Source organism: Struthio camelus, chromosome 7 (assembly GCF_040807025.1).
Source record: "Struthio camelus isolate bStrCam1 chromosome 7, bStrCam1.hap1, whole genome shotgun sequence".
Classification (NCBI taxonomy): Eukaryota; Metazoa; Chordata; class Aves; order Struthioniformes; family Struthionidae; genus Struthio; species Struthio camelus.
Genome location: NC_090948.1, coordinates 39,206,845 through 39,227,136, shown reverse-complemented (window position 1 = coordinate 39,227,136; position 20,292 = coordinate 39,206,845). Strand labels below are relative to the sequence as shown.

Below are 20,292 nucleotides of genomic sequence, written 5' to 3'. Positions count from 1 at the left end.
CGTGCAAACCTCTGCCTGCGCCGCAGGCGAAGCGCGGCTGACGGCCCGCCTCCCGCCGTGCCCTGGCGCGCCGCTCGCCGGGTAGGATCCGCGAGCCTAAAAATAGGCGGCCGCCGACAGCTGGTCTCCGCACAAAAGGCCCTGCGCGCACCAGGAATTCGGGAGGGCCGAGGGCCAGCGGCGCAGCCCTGCTTTGTGCTCCCGGCCCCCCGCCTCGAGCATCCTCGTGGCATGGGCCCCGGGGGAGCAGAGCCGACACGGCCACCCCCCTCGGGTGCCCCAGCACCGTGGCATAAGGAAGACTGGAAAAAATTGCTTAAAGCTGCCCTAGACGTTCGCTCCTGCCACGAGGGAGCAGGAGCCCCGGCACGGGGCGAGAGCAGAGCAGCGGGAAGGGGGGCCAGCACATGGCAGGTGTGGCCATAAATTACCAGGGACACGGCCGGGATGAGCCAGCCACCTTTTTAGGACGGCTACGGCTTGGCGTAGGAGAGGCTGGGGCTGCCGAGGATGGAGCCGGCGGCTCCAGGCTCCAGCTGGGGGTTAGCAGAGATTTGCTGCTATTAGGGTGGTTCAAGTGCCACCTGCTATAGCCCATCACAGCCACCGAGCAGGCCCTCCATGCATACCCCGAGGGCTGTGACGGGCTGGCGAACGCCAGGCAGTGTCTTGCTGGGGCCAGAGCATCCCCACCCGTCCAGTCCTCAAGCACTGGGGCATCTCCAAGTACTGGCCAAACCACGTGGCACCTGGGTGGCTCCATTTGCTGCCAAGCCCTGAATAAGAGCATCGTGGCAGCAGAAAAACCCTGCCAAACCTCACCCCCAGAAGGGAGACGTACGTGTCACTCGCCACGTTTCACCAAGGGACGCTACAGCAGTTAATAAAATATGCAGTTGTTGCTATTTGACTAGAGCATCACAAACACCCAGATTGCACCACGTGGTTAGAAAACGGGTTCACTCTTCTTGTTGAGGACATAAGAACTTGTTGGTGACCTCAAGATCTTAACTATCACCTTCATTTTGCTCTCGTCTAGCAGAGGGTCGTTACTCCTGCTGCACGAGTGGGTGCTGGAGGGAGGGCTGTGTTTGAATAATATTCATTACAACTACCTACAACACTCCCCAGTTACACAGCCTTAAATTGCAAAGCCCTTTAAAAGAATTCTGCATCGTTATCCTCCTTTTAGGTAGCAGAAAATAGGCATAGAGGAGTGAAGCGGTCCCCTGTCTACACCCAAGCCCCGTACCCCCTGAGGATCCCCCAGAGCCTATAAGACATCAAGAGCATCAGGGCAGCAATAAGTGAAGGACTCTTCATTGCATAGGTAGCACCTACCTTCCTTCTTGTCCCTCACCATCAGGAGGAACAAACAAAAACAAAACACACGCTCCCCACACACACTACAAGAAGGTCAAACTGCTTCTCCTGTCCAGGGACCTCAGGAGCCCCTTGAGCCAGCATTTCCCCAGGTGGTCTCGAGGACACACTTGCAGATGCTGTCAGGGACATTTTGACGCATTTACAGACAGAGAAGACTCCCCCCCACCCCGGGAGTAGGTGCCCGAGGACAGGGCTGGCTCAGGGCTGCGTGTCCTCCTGGGCTGTTTCTGGGGCACAACAACAGGCATGAAACAAGTCTAGGAGAGGTGGTTCAGGGTCATGACAGACCATCAGTCCTTGAACGGCTGGTGGGACTGTGGGAGGCCCATCCCATGCACCCACCATGCTATGGGGCAGCTAGCCCCACACAGGGCACCCTTGGCTGCCCAGCCAGCCTGGGGCACCCCTCAGATGGGGGGAGCACCCAGCAGGATGCTTTGGACCACCAACAGAAGCTATAGCTTCAGCTTCAAGAGGAAGCCTCTGCCCAGCACTGCTGGGTGTTTATTGCCCCTGACACCCATTTTTGCCACATCTGAAGCCACGGGCTGGTCTCCAGCTCGACGCTGGGGCAGCGGAGGCCAACAGCAGGGGTTATTTCTGAACAACACTCGGGCGCCTGCATTTCTCCCACAGCCCCGGGAGCCCTCCAGCTGTCTGCTGGTGCCTCCTGCAAAGCTCCGGGGCCTGCGAGCAGCAGCTGGGGCCTGGGCATGTCCTCCCCGGGTCGTGTTGCAGAGTCAACTGGCCAGGCTGAGGAGGAGGAGGGCTGCGGGAGGGGATGCAGGCTGCCACTGAGGAGCAGGTGTCCTCCGTGATGAGGATACACCAGACAGCGAGTCAAGGAGAAGGAAACAAGCCCTGCCCACCTAGCCACTGAGTGGGTTTCCCTTCCTCCTGCCCCCCAAGGAACACCCTCACCAAGTGCAGAAGAGGGACAAATTCTCCCTTGGGGGGAAGCTGGCTCTTGGAGCAGCTCAGCCCGTCACCTGCTGCAATTTAGCCAAGACCAGACAAGGAGTCCCCTGGCACAGCTCCCTGGTCCAAACCACGTCCCCAGCCCAGGAGACCCATCAGGAAGCGCCCGGGATGCTCCCTGGGCAGTCGGGTCCGACCTGCATTATGCGCTGCATCCGCATGCCCCCAGCCTTCCTGTTCAGAGCTCTTGAGCAACGAGACATCTGTGGGAGAGGAGCAGGTTGGGGTTTCAGCAAGGGGGTCAGCAGGACAGAAGCAACCAGCAAAGGGTTTCAGGAACCTGCTTATAACAAAAAGGTGAACCTTAACAAATGACCACCCCCTGCACCACAACAAGAGCACCAGCGATGAGGTGGGAGCCACAAAAAACAAAGCTGGGATCTCCAGCCCAGCTCATGCTAGAGGAGGGCAGTGTGATGACACTGCCGTCCCAGCCCAGGCAGCGCCTGCCCCAGAGGCCTGCTAGTTCCTCATGCCGGGAGGAGCCTGGTGGCAGCAAACTCCAGCAGTAACAACCCCCGAAGCGTGTGGGGATCCAGCGCCCACGGGCTGGCCTCGTTCCTCACCCTGCACCACACCTGGATCCTGCCTTCTTCCCCAAAACCCCTTTGCTTCATGCTAGAAGGCTGTGGAGCCACCTGCAAGGCTCTCCATGGTGCCCCGGGGCCGCGTTTGAGATTTGCTTGACCATTTCATGCGAAACGAGAGTTGGTGGAAAGTGGTGGCTTCTGTGTAACGCTTGGAGGGAGATCAAACCCCTGCTCCTGCACTGCCCCCTCCCAACCAGCCCTGTCGAGGGGGCTGCAAAGGTGCTACCTTGGGGGCCACACGAGGCCTCTCCTGGCCAGGCAACGAGGAGATGGGATGCGAGGACACGGGTGCTGCTGGGAATCGGCTGGAGGTTGCCCACTCCTTTCCCATGAGGTCACCAAGCAGCTGGTGGTGATGAAGCATCTGCGGCCGCCTCAGGCCACGTCCCCGTTCAGGGGGCTGAGGGGCCCCACCGCTGACCGCAGCCCAGGGACAGCCGGATGCGCTGCGTCCCACGGCCACCACCCGGCACCCCAGATGTCTTGAAGCCTTTGAGTGCAGCGTTCCTTCCTCGAGCGTTGCTCATCCGGCCCAGGGTGACTCACGGAAACACGGGAAGCATTGCCTTCTGCCTCCAGCAAGCAGCTTGCTCTGTGGCACCAACATCTAAACACAGCAGAAAAGCAAGAAAATGCAAATTTTTCATTTAACTTATTCCCTAGAATTTGGGGGTGTGGGCTTGCACAGAAGCTCTACACGTTTCAGCAACCGAGGCTGCATGGCCCCTCGGTAAGAGGATCAGTGCCTGCATTCCCCTGCTCCCATCGCCTTGTCTATGAATGTGCTTACGTGCCCCTGGGGCCTGCAAGCAGCTCTCAGAGGGCTCTTTCCACCAGATAAAAAACTGTCACCTTGTAAAGTTTCCAAATGCCTTATGCATACCAAAAAAAAAAAAAAAAGCAACATCCCTCCTGTTTTCTGATCAGCCATAAAGTGCTAGAGGCCACAAAAACGCAGCCGCGAGCATTTGCCACCTCTCCTGCTGGGCTGGGGAGCTGCGAACACAAGTGCCATGTCCCAGGAGCTGCACGGGGAGGAAGCTTGCTGCAGCCCTGCATGGCCCAGCCACTGCTCCATCCAAAAGCACCATCTCTGCTTTTGCCCCTTTTTACCCCCCTTTCCTCCCGCTTCCCAGCTCTTAGCGCCTCAGGAACAGATTCGATGCACGGTCCCAGCTCTGAAAAGCTGCTGCCACCTCCTGGAAAGAGGCTCCCTCCCCAGAGGGCTGGGACAGCGCTGGGGACGGGGAGCTCAGCACACCTGTTCGTCAGTCTCTGAACCGCCGCGGCGCTGCTGGGGGGAATCGGGTGCCAAGCTGCCTGCAAAACGGCAGCCAGCAGCATCCCCCGAGCCAGGGCCGAGCCAGGCTGCGGCCGGAGCCGGCGCCACAGGGACAGGTCCCGGGGGACGGGGCAGGCAAACCTCGCCGAGGCCAGCTGGCTCGGGCCACGTCTACAGGAATAAAGCAGAAGCAGCAGTTGTTACGCATGCCAGCACGGATATGCATGCAAACGCATGCGCGCAGGGTCACCTTTCTATAGCACAGGGAAGGGTGGGCAGAGCAGGACCCTCTAAATCAATGAGGGGGGCTGAAGCGGTGGGCGAGATCAGCCCTGGAAGAGGACGTGCATCGCCTTCCCTCTGCGCCACGCACCCATTGCGGGGACCCTGCAGATGTGATTTCCCGGGGCGCTTGCCTTAGTGCTCCGCCAGAGCTCTTCCTGCGGGCGATGCAGCCCGAGGACCAGGCAGCTTCAGGCTGGCTTTTCCTCCAGCATCGTTTTTCCAGGTGAGGACAACTAAGCAGGGCTGCAGCACACAAGCAAGCAAAACTGAAGATGCCTGCCGCCAGGCAGGGTCCACAGTCCTTCCCGGTACCAGCTCCTGGAGAGCCCAGGGCTGCAAAGAGCAAGAAGGTGCCACCCAGAAAACTGCCTCCCAGGGGCTCTGGAAACGCGCGGGAAGATGGCAAACCCTAAAGCGTCATTGCGGGGGCCAGGAAGGCCCCAGCGCCGTGGCTGCGGGGGCCGAGCGCCGGGGAGGAAGCGGTCGGTTATATCATCGCTAACACGAGACGAGCCCCGCGGGACCGGCAGCCAAGCGCGCCAAGCCTGCGGGACGGCTCCCACGGCAGATCAGCCACTGTGGCAGCAAATCGGTCACTGCTGCCAGACAGCTACCGCTGAGGGGGGGTTCAGCCTTTGTGGGAGCTGACTCACCGAGCAGGGACGGGGTTTCTGGCTCGGCTCTGGGCCGTGCATTTGCAGGGCTGCTCGACATGCCTGCAGAAAGGGGGTTGGAGGTCTGTGTCGTCTCCCTGATTTTGCCTCTTACCTTGTTTCTCAGCTTTCAGCTGCAGGGCTGATCCGCTGGGGTGCATCTGTCAGCCCACGGCAAGGAAGGGATGACTCCCGTTGGGAAAAGGGCCTCTTCTGACCCCAGATCAGGCTCTGCCTCACTTGAAGTCCTTTGAAAACTCACCATTTTTCTCCTCCTTCCTTAGATGTAGGCTGGCTTGTGCCTTCCTTGGTTCCCCAAGGAAGTCTCTTACAGCCTGGAGCCATAGCGTTCTCCAGCAATGGAGGTGTCCCAAAGAAACACGGTCTCAGAGTGGATGGCTCATAGCCCTCACACACCTGCGGCCTACCATGGTCGAGCCAGAGATGAACTCAACCCACGCTTTCCCTAGGCAAATTACAGGACAGCAGGAGGACATTAGCAGCTCCATGGCCTTGTGCCCACTGGAGTCAGAAGAAAGCACCCTTTCCCAATGCTTTCCCAAGCAGGCCACTAGGCTTTGGAGGACTTCCCACCTTGGGCTGGTCCTGAAGGCTCTCGGGGGTGGGGGGGAGGGGGGAGGGGCTCCTTCCTCTGAATAAGTCAGGGTGCTGCTGCCAAATGGGTTTTCACATCTCTCCCCTGAGGGACCCCCTCAACAGGCTGGGCAGTAAAGCACCTGGGCTCCACTTCTCTTTTCTCACCATCTTTAAAGCACACGGAGGGCAATATCAGGAGAAGAACAATGTCATGACGTCCAAGAGGCCATTTCACCCAGGTGCTTGGGCAGCAGCAAGCACCAGCTTGGGCTGGCTTTGGGGATACAGCAGACCTACCGGGTCAAACCTTGCCTGCACCAGCTGCCTTAGGACATGCTCCCTTTTTGGTGGGAAGGGGATGGGAAGATGGTACTGCTGTGGTAACTGGTATTCAGCCTTTGTTGAAAGCCATCATCTTTTTCTTCCAAGCGGGAAAAGCACAGAAGCAACCAGCATTTAGCAGTGTCCCCTAGAGCCAAACACCTCATAAATCTCCCTGTACGAGAGCCAAGACAACGCCGGGCTCTCATCCCATGCTGCTCCTGGGGAAAGAAAGTGGGTATTGTCTGCATCTCAGCCCAGGTACGCGAGCTGGGCACCTGCACCGAAACCCCAAAGCATGTGCTGTGGGGCAGGCCAGCGTGGCACAGCGGGGAACCTGGCACGAGAAGAGATCGCAGGGTTTCCTCCCCGCCAGCCTCCAGAGAGCATCCCTTCTGATTTCCACATTTCCTGCTTTAAAGAAAAACAGAGCACTTTGCAGTGGATGAAAGCACAATACCTAGATCAAGTTCGTCTCAACTGCTTTTCCTGACCCTGCTGCTGCTCTACCTCCTTCAGCCTGATCTGCCTGTCTCTCATGGGGTCCCAGGGGGTTAAACAGGCACCTCCACAAGCCAGCGCAGCTCATCCCAGCAATGCACACCCCAGCACCCCTCGGAGCTGCTGAGACCTTCCAGCACAGGGCCAAAGTAGGATCTCTCAGCTCCTGAGTTTCCTCCTTGTTGCATATATGCCGGGCTGTTTTGCCAAGCCAAGTTGGGGGCAGAGGGAACCCCTCTGCTTCATGCCCCAGCAGGGCAGGGCAAAGCTTTTGTGGTCTCATCCCAGCTTCTCCTGCTGGGCTGAATAGCAGGAGAAGCTGAGGAAGTGTTTGACACAAAGGTTAAGGACTTGCCTTGAGGTCATGCCAGGTTTCTGTGGTGGAGGAAGAACCTGAGCAAAGATCTCTTGGGGCTGAAGTCTGGAGCTTTAGCAAGAGGCTTTTCGAACAGGAATATCCCTTTCCTCGGTGGAAAGGGCCAAGCACCTCTCGCAGACGACAGCTGAGGTTCACGTATCTATATAGCGTCTGGCTCCATCCTCCATGCCGCCACTATGGGGAAAATGCTTCCTTTCTCTCTGCAGGGGCCCACCAGGAAACCGAGGGTCAGGGAGCCTGATGGAAATTTATGGGCTTCCTCACCTATAAGACTTCTCCAGATGGGTCTCTTGCACTGGATTTTTTTTCCAGGTGAAGGGATGAAGGGGGGGGGAAGGAGAGGAGGCGAGATGGATGAGGGCAACACTGCAGATCACATTTTTCTGCTCACGGTGGATTTGCCAAGCAGGGTGGCCAGACTGCTCCCCACACCTCCTGCATAAGCCATGACAGCAGCAGCAGCAGATGTGGGGCTGCATGGGAAGCAGGAACCTGTCTCCAGCTGCACATCCCAGGTTTGTCCTGGGCCAGCAGCATTGCTGCAGATGGAAGCACCAGGAGCAGCCCCCCCCCCAAAAAGCAGGTGGCCAACTGCATCGTCTTAACAACTCTCCAGAGGGGCTGGCCAGCTTTGGGGGAGGCCAGGAGGCTGCAAAGGGACAACCTGCGTTTTGCACCACTCATCTGGTGGCACTGGAGGGTCACACACCCCTTCCCCATCCCATGGGATCAATCCTGCTGCCAGGGTCATCTAACAGGGATAGAAGTGCTGCCTGCTTCCCAGCTGCTCGTACCCGAGCCAAAGCTAAATGCCACCCTTAAAAATACAGCAGGGCAGGTGAGGCGTGCTAACAGCCTTACATCCGCCCCCGACCAAGCCACCGCAGCTTTATTTCTGAATGAGGACACACACCACAGAGCAGCTCGAGGCTGAGCCTTAGCTTTCGCCTCCCCTGTTCTGGTCAGGAGTCATTCGGGAAGCAGACGCTTCCTGAAGCGCTGCTTTCGGGGCCTGTTTCAGCACATCAGAGAGTGCTACCACTCTGAAACGTGGCACCCCTGCAAAATCCACTGTGCTCCAGCCAAAAAGAAAACAGAGCATCTCTCAAAGCACAGCACCAGCTTGGTAAGTTCACAGAGCATGTTCTCCGCCTAGTGCCTACTCAGTGTTTTTAAGCAAGAGGAAAACTTTTACTCTTTAAAAAAAAAAAAATTCACTTAGAGTCACTTCACCTACTCAAGGAAAGCATCCTGCAAAGGGTTTGAATGCAGAGACTACAGAGCGTCCTGGTCCGGACGCAGCTCCTCAGTGCTTAGTTAGAGCGAAACAGCAGGTTTTTCTGCAACGTGCTCCGAGATCGCCTCTCTGAGGCCACCCCAAGCCTTGCCTGGATGTCAGGACAGGGCAGACCCACCTGATGCCTGCGAGAAGCCCAGACAAAAGGCTTCTGTGAGCCGGAGGCGAGCGGACGGTGTGGGAGCGCCAATGCCACCAGCAGCACTTGTGCAGCTGCTGCAGATCCAAAGGGGAGCCCAGGAGCCGGGGGAAAATTAATGATGATGAGGGAAGTCATCACGCCGCACACTAGCCCTGCAGATTGATTGCCTCCGCGATGAGACGCGCATAATGGCCAAGTTCAGGCTGCGGTGGCAAGGAGCTGAAAAGCAAGGACCATAAATAAGCCAGGGGAAAAGGAAGGAAGACAGAAGGCTGGCAGGGATAAATAAATACCCACTCTTCAACAGGGCTCAGGGGAGGCCTCAGGGAGACACTGGAGCACCAGGGCGGCTTGTGGACCACAGGCTGGACATCACGCAAATCCTCAGGGCTTGGGGAGCCAGAGCTCACCACACGGCTTTTGCCCTGACACAAAGACCTTGGTCACCTCTCTGGGGAAGATCCCTTCTCCTCAAGTTGGTGAAGGGTAGAGATGGCTCCTCGTTAACACCAGTGGCAGAAAAGTAGCTTGGAGCAGTTTGGATAAATATCCAGAAGCTCTCATGTTTTTGAGCTTCTGGGAATAGCAATAACTCATCCAGAAAGGAAGTGTTTCCAGGTGAAGTTTCTCATGTTCCTTGGTCTGGCGCAGCTGGCAGGTCCAAGACTTCCTATCAAAAACGTATATCCAAAGCCTCTACTATTCCCTTCTCCCCAGTGTCCACATTCCTCAGCATTTCCTCATTTGAGTTGTCTGTCTCACTCTATGCAATAAAATAAATGACCAGGAAAAAAAAAAAGGCATAACCATTAAGAGCTCATTTAAGGACTAGTTCTGCCTGTATTCTCCTCTCTCAGGCATAAGTTAATCTTACCATGTAGTGGCTGAGCCAAGGCGCAAGGGCAGCCATTGTCCTCTCCGATCTCCTGTCCTTGGAGGATGTCCTCATCCCACTCACTTGAAACACACAGAGGTGGCGGCCAAGGTACAAAACCACTGTGTCACTGCCAGCCACACCTTGCCCCACTGACACAGGGCTTCCTGTGTCAAGGAAGAGCAAAGAGAGGCTAAAGAGGCAAAGCCAAATCCAGCTGGAATTGACAATGGAGCTGGAGCTATCCCTCTGTTGGGGCAGGGAAAGACGTTTGAATTAAGTCTTCAGCTTGTCATTGGCAGCATTCGGTCTCTGCAGCAGCCAGAGAAGAGCTGCTGTCTCAAGCCTTTCAGGGCATCTCGAGCGACAACCGGGGCAAGTGCCACCATGTTGTCTACAGACACCCTGTGCTAGAGCAACATCCTTGGCTTATACCAGTTTCCAGTTTGATTCTCCTCCCTGAAGCCATCAAGAGCTGGGGTTTCCACAGTCATGGCAATGAGTTGCCTTCACCACACCTCATGAGCAAGATCCTGACATCAGGGACAACAGCCATGCTGGCTCTTCCGTGACTCCAGGACTTCATCCTACGTTAAGGAGGGAGAGAGAGAAAGCAGAGGGTCTCGATATCCCTCTCCTCAGCTCTGCTCCCCACCAGCCAGGCCCTGGGGAAGCACAAAGGAGCTGGAGGCATTTGGGCTCGAACCTCCACTCCACACCCGATCTCCCCCAAACAGAGCCAACCACTAAAGGGACTATGCCACGCATCCTCCCCCAAACCACACTGGAGGGACGATAGCAATCAGAGATGCTCAGCAGAGGGGAGCCCTAGGGTAATAACTGCACTATTACCTGAGCTCCACCACAGTCTGACACTTCCCCCCACCCCACCAGGACCTTTAAACATCAGCCAGTTTCTCCATGACTGACCTAGCTTTTTTGGCTGATGAAGGCAGCAAGGAAAGCCCAAAGAGCCAACTTTGGGCTTTCTCCTAACCGCTCCAGCTATCAGCCGCTGGTGAAAAACAGACATGGCGGGGGCCAGAGGGCACAGGGCTGAACATTTCGCCCATTGTCCCCCATCTGTTTCTTTTGGTCCGTTATCCTTCTTGGCCTAAATAAGCCCTTTGCATTTTGTTGTGGCTTCTTCTTTCTTTCTCTCCTTCACCGTTTTGTCACAAAAAACCTCACCCAAAGAGTTGCAGTGATTTACTGCAGTGTTAACAAATGTCAGGGCTTGGGAGCCTTGCAGGAACCGCTAGCTGGCAGCCTGCCTGGACAAACATACTAAAAGTCAACCCCGGCGTGGATACTTGAGGAATTAGTATCCATACAAAGATGCATTAAATACAGGGAGAAAGATGTAGATTTTTTACAACTGCGGCTTGAAAGGTTCCTCGGGGCTGTTTAACATATGGCCCTTCTCCGCTGCACCTGCCCTGCCTGCTCCGCACGAGCTGGGCTCCCGCGGCTCCTCCTCGCTCTGCTCCAGGGAGGCACCAGGAGCAGCTCCGCGAACCAAGGGGGCTGGGACATCGCCTACCCACGAATGCAGGGCAGAAGGGCCCAACTGCACCACAGGGACCCGTTTTCCATCATTTTTACTGAACCCAGGCACAGCACCTCCAGACAGGGCTCCCTGCTTGCTTGGGGGTGGGAAGGGGGGGAATTTTTTAATGCAATAAGCAGGGAAATACATGAATCAAGCCCTTCACTTGCCATCCAACAGCAAGCCCACGCAGAAAGGCAGCTCAGCCCAAGCCAGAGGGAGAGGAAGGGCTGCGAGCCTCCGAGCCTGGGGGGGCCACAGCCAAAGCACAAGGAGGTGCCCGGGCAGGGACAGCCAGCAGGAGACAAGGGAAACATTGGCCAATGCAATAAAGTTAAAAAATGCACAGTATTTCCTCCTCCGCAGCCAGCCTCTCCCCAGGCCGGCGTTACGGGGAAGGCTTCTTCCAGGCAGCGCTGGCCGGCCACATCCCACGCAGCCCCGCTGCTCCCGCTCCTCTGCTATTGCCATTTGCAGAGATCCCAAACGCCGCAGCACAGAGGAGGATCGCGCGTGTGTGCTTTAGAGGTTAATCACTCCCTCTGGTACCTTCCCCTCCACACGTTTCACCAGCGCCGTCTGCACCACTGAAGGCCAGCCCACGCCAGACGAGGCATGCTCAGCCTGACCGAAAGCGTCCAGGCAGCGTTCCTTGGCTGATGTCAAACTTACAAAAACAGAATAGAGAAAAATATCGTGTCCTAAATTTAAAAAAAAAAGCCCCTGGGGCTTTTGATAGAGCAAAACATTTTTCCTGAGCAAATCCATTCCCATATATGCACTGTGTTACTGGGCAGACAGTTTGATTGCAACGTCCTCTAGAAAGGAGGTTATGCAAACTGTAAGTCTCATGCATTGCAGGAGGGGGTAGCACAGCCAGCAGGCAATTTAGCAACTTAAAAATCAGTCAGTTGACCCAGCTGACATGATGTTACCTTAATTTACCTCTAGGCCCTGCTGCCTCTGAAGCAGGGCTGCTCACCCACGAAAGCCCACCAGGGGCCAAGGCAGGATCCACCCAAAAACCTCTCCTGGTTATTTGTGCGAGTTGCAAGGGAGGGAATAAAAGGAAACCTGGATGGTGGCCGTGGCAAAACCACTCCTGGGGGGAGCACGCAGGGCCTGGGAGGTGCCCTGTCTCCACTGACTAAGGAGGAAATCGGGGCAGCAAAATGAATCAGCTTGGAGGCCAGCAGCCCAGCAAGGTGTCACCAGGCTGCTAAATGGCTTATCCACACAGACAGGGGAAGAATAATCCTTCGAACCCCCCCCCCCACCCCCAAAATTAAAGCCTCCTGCCCAAAGCCGAGCCCTCCCAGCCGGGGAGGGCAACCACAGTGCCTCCCCACCCTCCAGAAACCCAAGGCCAGGGAGAGGCTCTGCCAAGCAGGGAGCACTGACTCTAGCCAGGCACGGGGGAGAAATGGAGAAAACAGCATTTCCGCATGCTCCTGAGATGTCTCGGGAGCAGAAAGCAGTCTTGAAAGCAACTGAGGGGGGAGAGCGCCTGCTGGTTATATCAAATATCCATGGCGGCATCCTAGGCTGCTAAACCAGGATGTTTCCAGTAAGCCCAGAAGGAGGGCGCAAGCGAGGAAAGCGTGGACTGACGCACGCCGGCCCTGCAGAGCTGCCGCAGGAAGGCGAGCCAGCGTCCTTTCCTTGCCATGCTAGAGGAGCAGCTCCCCGGCCCCCATTTTGGGACACTTCAGAGCAGAGCTCGGCCAGGCTGAAGGCTCTCTTTGGCCAGCTCTTCCAAGGGAAACTCCAGCACAACGCTTGGTGCCCCAGCCCCGCGGCGAGCGGGGTGGCCAGGGAGCCCCACAAAGGCAGCGCAGAGCCAGCACAGCCCCAGGATCAGCCCCTCTTCACGCACCCGCACTAGGGGGCCAAGCTCACTGCAGAAAGTTAAGGACAAGCCTTGGGGCAAAGCCTCGGGGCAAAGCCTCTTGCAGGGCATAAGCAGACCTGAGGTGCTCTCCTCTCCTTTTTTTCCATTCTGCAAGCGCTTTGCTTCCTGCTCCCCCAGCCGCTGGCAGAAGCTAGAGTCTTGCAATACAAAGACAGAGGCTGCTCTCATAACATTTCCTGTCTCAGGAGGAGCAGGAAGCCTGGAAATATCCCAAGACCTCAGCCTTGCAGCAAACTCAGGGGATCCGAGCGCAGGTTCCCCACGAGACCTGTGCTGGGATGCTGACTCAGAAATAGCTGTTTTGTGCCAGATTTAGCCACTTTGTAAAGAGGAGGAGAGACTTACCCTTGCCGCTATACAGACAGAGCACTACAATGTTGTGCAGAGAGATCAGTGCACTGCTGCTTCCCTCCTTCTCCTACGCTGTGTTTTTCCCAGGAACATGCTCTCCTCCCCAGCTCTTTAATCTGCATTTATCCCCTGCCCAGCACTGTGCATTAGCGCTTCAAATGCCAGGCACCTGGGCATGGCAAATACTTTAAAAGCTAGGGGAAAAAAAAAAAAAAGCATTAGCAGTTTCAGGTGCTCGGGGAGGGATGGAGGGATAGTCTGAGCCTAACTCGCCCCAGCTGGGTCCCCCATCTGCAGCGGGTGACGGGCAGCGAGATGCTGCTTTTAAGGGTTTGACCCCCGGCCACCTGGGCTTGCCCCAGGCTCGCTGAGCAACACCCATGATTTCAGGGTGTTTGCTGGGTCGCACCCCAAGGAGGGGGTGTGGGACCAGGCTTGTCCCCACGTCTCTGCCCGGCCTCACCCGTCCCGCGGCCTTTTTCCCTTAGGACAAAGCGCGGCCTGTTCCCTGCCTCTCGGCCGGTGCCGTGCGCACCGGCGCGTTTCGGGTAGCTCACCCCGTATCAGGTTCAGGGAAAGCTGCTCGGTTCTTCCGTGGGCGACGGCTGCGGTATGAATGGATGGCTGTGCCGGGATGAAAGGGAGCGTTTCAGGCGCCGCGGCGCTTGGTAACTCGGCTTTTATTAGCCCCCCGGCCGAGAAGCCTGAGGAAGAGACTTGGATTTTTCCAGGGTCTGTTTTGCTTTTTGGCATTAAAATACCTTTCATCGGCAGAAACAGCACAGTTGCAGGGGAAAAAAGGGCGGGGAGGGAAATTAAAATAGTTAGCGGGGATCACTGGAAGGCGCAGGGCCCCTTCGGGCTCGCCGACGGCGGCAAAGGAGCCGTGCGCTTCGCCCGGCCGCCCTGCTGCGCCGGGCGAAAACAGCTTTCTCTTGGCGGGGGGGGGAAAGCCGTGTAGCAGCGCTAACCGGAGCGAACGCAGTCACGAAAGCTGTGCGCAAGAAACTGTTTGTTGGAATTCATTCCATTGTTCGCTGGAAATAATTTCGCTGGGTCGAGTCGTACGGCGCAGGCAAAGATCCCCGCCGCGTTGTTGCTGGAGCTCAGGCAGCGCCGGCCGGCAGCACCCGCCGCGGCCCCCGGGCGTTCACGCCGCGGACTCGGCGCGCGCCGGAGTCACCCAACGACCCCCGTCTCGCCGCAAGCGGCGCCAAGCGCTCCGGTAGCCCAAAAGTCAGCGGCGGGGTTGGGGGGGGTCCTTGCCCCGGGGAGGGGGGCGGCGGGTGAGCAGATGGCGACGGGGGCCGGCAGCCAGGGCGCTCCCCCACAGGTTTATGGACGTTCCCGTCCGGCCAGTTCAATCATTGCCAGAGCCGCAAGGTCACCGCAAGGGCTGCATCGACCCCGTCGTGGAGGAGGCCTTGGGGAGGAGGGAGGGGGGGCGGTTCCCCCCCCACCACCACAGAGATGCCCCAGGGCCCCCCCCCCCCAAAATGCTTCCTAGCTGCCCCGGTGGGCTAAGCCCATCCGACAGCGCTTTCGGAAAGGTGCGTGCTCCTCTTACCCCAACCCGACGGCCCGGCAAGGCGGGGGGGACCAGGACCCGTGCGTGGACACACAGAAAGCAACGTCCCCAAGGACCAGCTCCCCGGCCGCCCCGGGGCCTTCATCCCCTCTGCTGCCTCCTCCTGGAGCCCCTCGTCCTCCTCAGGTGGGCTCCAGAGCAAACCAGCTCCAGGTGGCCACCATGCAACCGCAGGAGCTAAGTATTGACCGAGCGCTATCTGAGCAGCCACCTTATCAGGGAACTGGCGGGCTCCGGGCTCGCAGCACCTGCTTCATTAATCTTCCCCCTGTCCCAGAGGCGCGAGGTCTCGGCGGCCGCAGCAACCTGTTTGCTGACCGAGCAGAAGAGTTGGGCAAAGGCAGGGGGCTGGCTCCCCCTCGCCCATCGCCGGCGGCTGCCCAGCAGCTGGCTCCGAGAGCCGTGTTTTTCCAGGCGGTTTATGGATGATGGATTGGTACGTGGGAGGTGGAAAGGGAGAGGATTGTTTTTGCTCTCCTGCCATCCCCCACGCCTAGAGGGAGGGGAGCGAGGACGCGCAGGTGCCTTTCTGACGTGGGCGTGCGGGTGCGAACGTTTTCTTTCCGTCGGCATTTTGCTGGCTACTAAAGGCTTTGGGGAGGCACGGGGGAGAAGGTGAGCTCCATACGACTAGGTAGGCTGGGGAGAGCACTTCCCCGCAACTACGGTCTCAAGTAATTGGGCTTTCACCCGAGCGAGGAGGCCGCGTCTCAGCCTGCCGCAGCTCCGAGCGAACGCGGAGACGCGGCCGGCTACGTCAGCGCCAGCTCCGGGCAAAACTGACAGCTGAAGCCCCCCAGAAAACGAACGGAAACCTCGCAGCTCCCTGCCGTGGTAGAGCTGGGGCCGGGCTGTGCTGCTCCCCCCGCCCCAGGCCTAGCGTGTGCAGCCCCCGGACCAGGCAGGATGAAGTTTCCCTCTTCCACAAACTTGTGATCTCCTTTCAGCGATTGCTTTTTGTATTGGTTTTAAAAGGGGGGCACTGCAGCTTTAAAGAGATTCCCAGACTTGCCTTTGTGCCGGGAGGAGAGGGTGGGGTGGTGGCCGAGGTGGGGACCCAGAAGAATGAAATAAAGAGAAGTACAACAAAAAGAAGTTAAAAGTGTGAGTGACAAGTTTTCGGCAACAGGCTTCAGCCCCTGTGGGGTCGTTTGCACCGAGAATGGAAACAAATGAACAAATGAGCTGGATTTTCATGCTTGGTGGACAGTGAATGAATAAGCATCTTTTAAAACCCTATCAGGAACTCTTTGGATTGTCATTATAGCTGGGGGGGGGGGGGGGGGAGCAGACTTTTGAGCGCTGGCCATGTGAAAGAATCCCGATTCTTCGCCTTTTCTTGGCCGGGGAGCGCAGCAGCTACGCCGAAACGCGCAGCCGGGGCGAGACGACGGGTGCGCACCGGCCAAGGAGACCCCGCGAGGCAGCGCAGGGCGCCCCGGTGCAGAGGCGCAAGCGGCGCGCTAGGAGACGGGACGAGCGGGTTGTTGGCAGGGGTGCGCGCCGATTCCCGCTGGCACAGAGGGGTAGGAGGGCGTTGACAGCGCTGGCTGCCTCCTCTGCCAGGAGACCTAGGTATCGGGGCAAACAATGGCCAAGGGCAGGCGGCGACTCCCCTCGGGCCATATTTATAGCCCGGAGCGGAGGCCTGGGGTCAAAGGAATTGCCCTGGAACGATGGGAACCACCTCAATTTTCTCTCCAGCCTTCAGACACGACTGAAGTTCAACAGCAAAACGCAGCTACCTACCTGCTGTACGCTGCTAGAAGAGGAGAGAGGAGGTTTGGGGGACAGGTTGAAAGCCTCCTCATTTGTATAATGGAATACAACACTACATATTCAAAAAACACATATTCTGATGAACACAAATGATCCCAACATCCAGACGCAGCCACCTTTGTTTCCCAGTTGAACCTTTCACAGTGTGAGTAACTAAACAGAAAGGCGTCACCTGAAAGTGAGCATGTAGGGCATGAAAATGTCAGCTGGTGGTCGGAGGGTTTCCCCCGGCTGCAAAAATAAAAGGCGAGCCTGCTTTGCATGGGATCGCAGTGACCGCATCCAGCAACGCATGGGCAAAGTTTGTTTTCAGACTGACGCTTGCAAGTATGTGAGGGTGCAAGTTTGTGTCTCTGAGATGGTTGCGATCCCAGCGGCCACCTGTTTGTTCCACATCAGAAAGTCCGGAGGCCATTACAGAAGCCATGGTTATAAAGGCAGGGCGCTGGCGCCGGGACAGCCCAGTGAAGAGAAATGAGACCATCATGCACTAAACATAGAGAAAAGATAAATGGAAAAGGAGTCTTTCAGTCTTCATTATCAAGTTTCCATGGGTTTGCCAAAACCATAGCAACCAGTTCAAGCAATGATTAACCTAATAATGTGGAGGCAAAGAAAAAAAAAATGCATTCAAGCCCCTAAAGAAGTCACTAGTTCTCCAGAGGTAGTAAATTCCCCCCGCTACCCCCACCCCAACATACAGACCCACGGCTGGAAGACCGGAGGCATCCTAAATCTCCGGAGAGAAGAATCTGCCATGCAGTAAAACCCACCGGAGTGACCACTTTCTGAAAATGCAGCTGCACAGTCACCTCTCAGGACTTCTATAATACCTGCAGTCCACTGGCCTCTCAGGTTCTCACCCCTTCTCTTGTCCGTACATACCCTCAGCTGCATTTTTGCAATTTTTGCAAAAAACGCTCCTTTTGAAGGATACCTGACTGTGCAGTTATCCTCCCCACTCCCGTGGCACATGCAAACAGCATAAGGTGATGTTGTCCCATAGGGAGATATCGGCGAGGAGCTGGATGAGAAGGGGAAGAGGCTAAATGATTGTATCCCCCCGATAATCACGGTGTTTTGGCTGTGGCCACACACGAGGCCTCGGAGCACTTTTGCAGAGTGTTAAGGTATGAAAACAATAAGCAATTCAGCCGGAGGAGGCGGGGAGGGGGGAGAAGGGGGAGGAATACCATTAGGTCTTTCATTCTGCCTATCTGATCTATGGTGCAGATAGATCACGGTCAGGGATATAGCAGTACACACACACACACACACACAGGCACAGGCTTTCCCTAGTCCTCCGCCTTGTCCCACGCCTCGCAAGCAAGGTGGATATCGCTTCCCGAAACGCAGGTGCCTGGGGGGGTGGAGGGGGTGGTCCCCCCCGGCCCGGCCCGGCCGCCTTCAGCACCATGGCCAGGGCCCGCGGCGGAGCCGGGGGGGGGGGGGGCACCGTGCGCCTTTGTTTCCAGTACCCAAATTTCTTTTGTTCTACAAATTGCCTCAATAGCGTCTCTTCGCTGCTGGCAAATGGGCTCCGCTGAGAACAATTAGCATCACAATGGGCTTTCGGCCTTCGCGGGCCGCTTTGTCTGGCGCCGGCCGTGCTCCCGCGGCGGCGGCGGGGAGGCAGCGCGGCCGCGGAGCGGCGCGGAGCGCCGGCGGCAGCGCGTGGGAGGTGCTTCCCCCCCGTCCCCGCCACCTCCCGCGTTTTTAACCCGTCTAACGTCCTCCCAGCCGCAGCGCTGCCCCTCGGGGACAGCCCCGAAATAACGCCGGGAGGCCGCTGAGCAGCAGGCGGGAGCGCGCAACGCCCTGCGCGGGTCTGCGCGCAGCCCGGGGGGGGGGGGACGCGGAGGGGGAAGCGCGGCCGCTTTAAAGGCCGCCCGCGGCACCGCGTTACCCCCCGTGCCCGGCCCCGAGCGCCCGCGGCCACCGCCGTCCGTCCGTCCGTCCGTCCGTCCGTCCCCCTGCGCGGGCAGGCGGCGGCTGCGCGCGATTTTGAAGCCGAAGGCAAGCCCCTCGCTGGGAAAAACATCGCGTTGCACAGGTCGGACGGCGACACACTTTATTCTCCGTGTCAAAACAAAAAAAACAAAAACAAAAAAAAAAACCACAACACAACATCCGTGGCTCCCCCTCCCCGGTACAAAAACCGGACCACCGCTGCCAAAAATACTCTTATATACAAATATATAGATATATATATTTTTTACGAAATATTAGTTAATAAATACCGATAGCGACAAATTAATATAATTTACCGTTTCCGAGTACAAAACCGTGATTTGTTTTTGCCTGTCAGCTCCCGCTGCGGTTCAGCCAAGCGGGACGGGGCAGCGGGGCGCATCGCCCCCCGTCCCACCCCAGCTGGCCGCGCAAAGTGCGAGCGGGGCCGGGGAGGGGGGCGAGCGGCGCGCGTCCTCCCCGGCTATTTTAAGGGCAAAAGCGAGGCAAAAGCGGAAAGGCCGGCGGCGGGCTCAGAGCAGAGCGGGGAAAGCGGCGGCGGCGGGGCGGCGGCGCGGGGCGACCCCCAGGGCCCCGGGGGGGCGGCGGAGGCGGTGGGCGGCGGCGGGGGGGGCTCGGGCAGGCTCTGCTCGGCCAGGCGGAGGCTCTGCGTGAGCGCCCAGATGTAGTTGTGGGCGAAGCGGAGCGTCTCGATCTTGGTGAGCTTGGCGTCGTCGGGGAAGGTGGGCAGGACGCTGCGGAGCGCGTCCAGGGCGGAGTTGAGGTGGTGCATGCGGTTCCTCTCCCGGTCGTTGGCCTTCATGCGCCGGCTCTTCTTCTGCTTGCTGAGCATCCCCTCGCTCCGGGCCTTGCCGCGGCCCCGCCGCGCCTTGCCCTTCCGGCGGGCCGCCTCCCGCGGGGCCAGCGCGCCGCGGACCGGCGAGGCGGCCCGGCTGCCCGCGCCCGGCGAGCCGCCGGCGGCCGAGGAGGCGGCGGCGTCCGAGCCGCCGAAATAGGGCTGCCCTTCGCCCGGCGAGCAGTCGCTCTGCGGGGCCATCCTGCAAAGCCAAGCCCCCGCGTTAGCCCGCCGCCGCGGGGAGCGGCGCTGGGGCCGCCGCGGGCGCGCACAGCCGCCGCCGCCGGCCGGGCGCCCCCTCGCCCCACGCCGCGCTGCGGCACCAGCTTTTACCTGCGTCCCCTGGGGGGAAATCCCGGGGCGAGGCTCCAGGCCAGCCGGCGGAGCGGGAGAGCGGCTCGTCCTGCTCCGTGCCCCCCGCCCCGTCCCCGCCTCTCCCCCCTTCCCCGCTTTCCCTCGAGCGCGGGGAAGCGCAGGTTGCGCGGCCGGCACACGACTGCCTTTAAGCCCCTATATATAGGGCCGGGAGACAATGGGGATTTCCCGGTGCGGGCAGCGTGTGCGCCCCCCCGCCCGCACCCACCCCTTGGCACGCTTTTATCTTATCAGCCCCGGCGGGAGCGTGCCGGGCCCGGCACCGCCCGCCGCCCCGGCCGGGCCACGCGAGCCCCCGCCGGCTCCCACGGCGCCGCGCGGCGGGGACGGCCCTCCCTCGCCCGACGGCCGCCGCGGCCCGGGGGGGGCTGAGCCCCGCGGTGCGCTGCGCAGCGCTGCCCGCCGGGGCCGGGACCCCTCGCCGGAGCCGCCGCCCGCGGCCGGGGCGCACCGGGGTACCGCGGCGGCCGTCGGGGGGGCGGCGGCGGCGGCGGGCAGCGGGCCGGCTCCGCGGAGCCCCGGGGGCGCGGCGGGCCGGGCTGCGCGCCCGCGGAGGTGCCGAGGACGCGCCGGCGGCCGGGCGGGCTCCCGCCCCGATGCCGGCCCCCGAGGGAGCGCCCGGCCCCGCTTTGGCCCCGGGGCCCCTC

At 59.0% G+C, this 20,292-nt stretch overlaps 1 protein-coding gene across 1 annotated transcript; it reads right to left on the bottom strand.

The window, feature by feature from the left end:
* Positions 1-12,504: 12,504 nt before the first annotated feature.
* Positions 12,505-19,471, bottom strand: NEUROG3 (neurogenin 3). Its single transcript, XM_068951174.1, has 2 exons — positions 18,969-19,471; positions 12,505-12,586 (listed from the first exon to the last, which is right to left on the bottom strand). The coding sequence occupies exons 1-2, from the start codon at positions 19,469-19,471 to the stop codon at positions 12,505-12,507; spliced, it is 585 nt and encodes a 194-aa protein (XP_068807275.1).
* Positions 19,472-20,292: the final 821 nt, after the last annotated feature.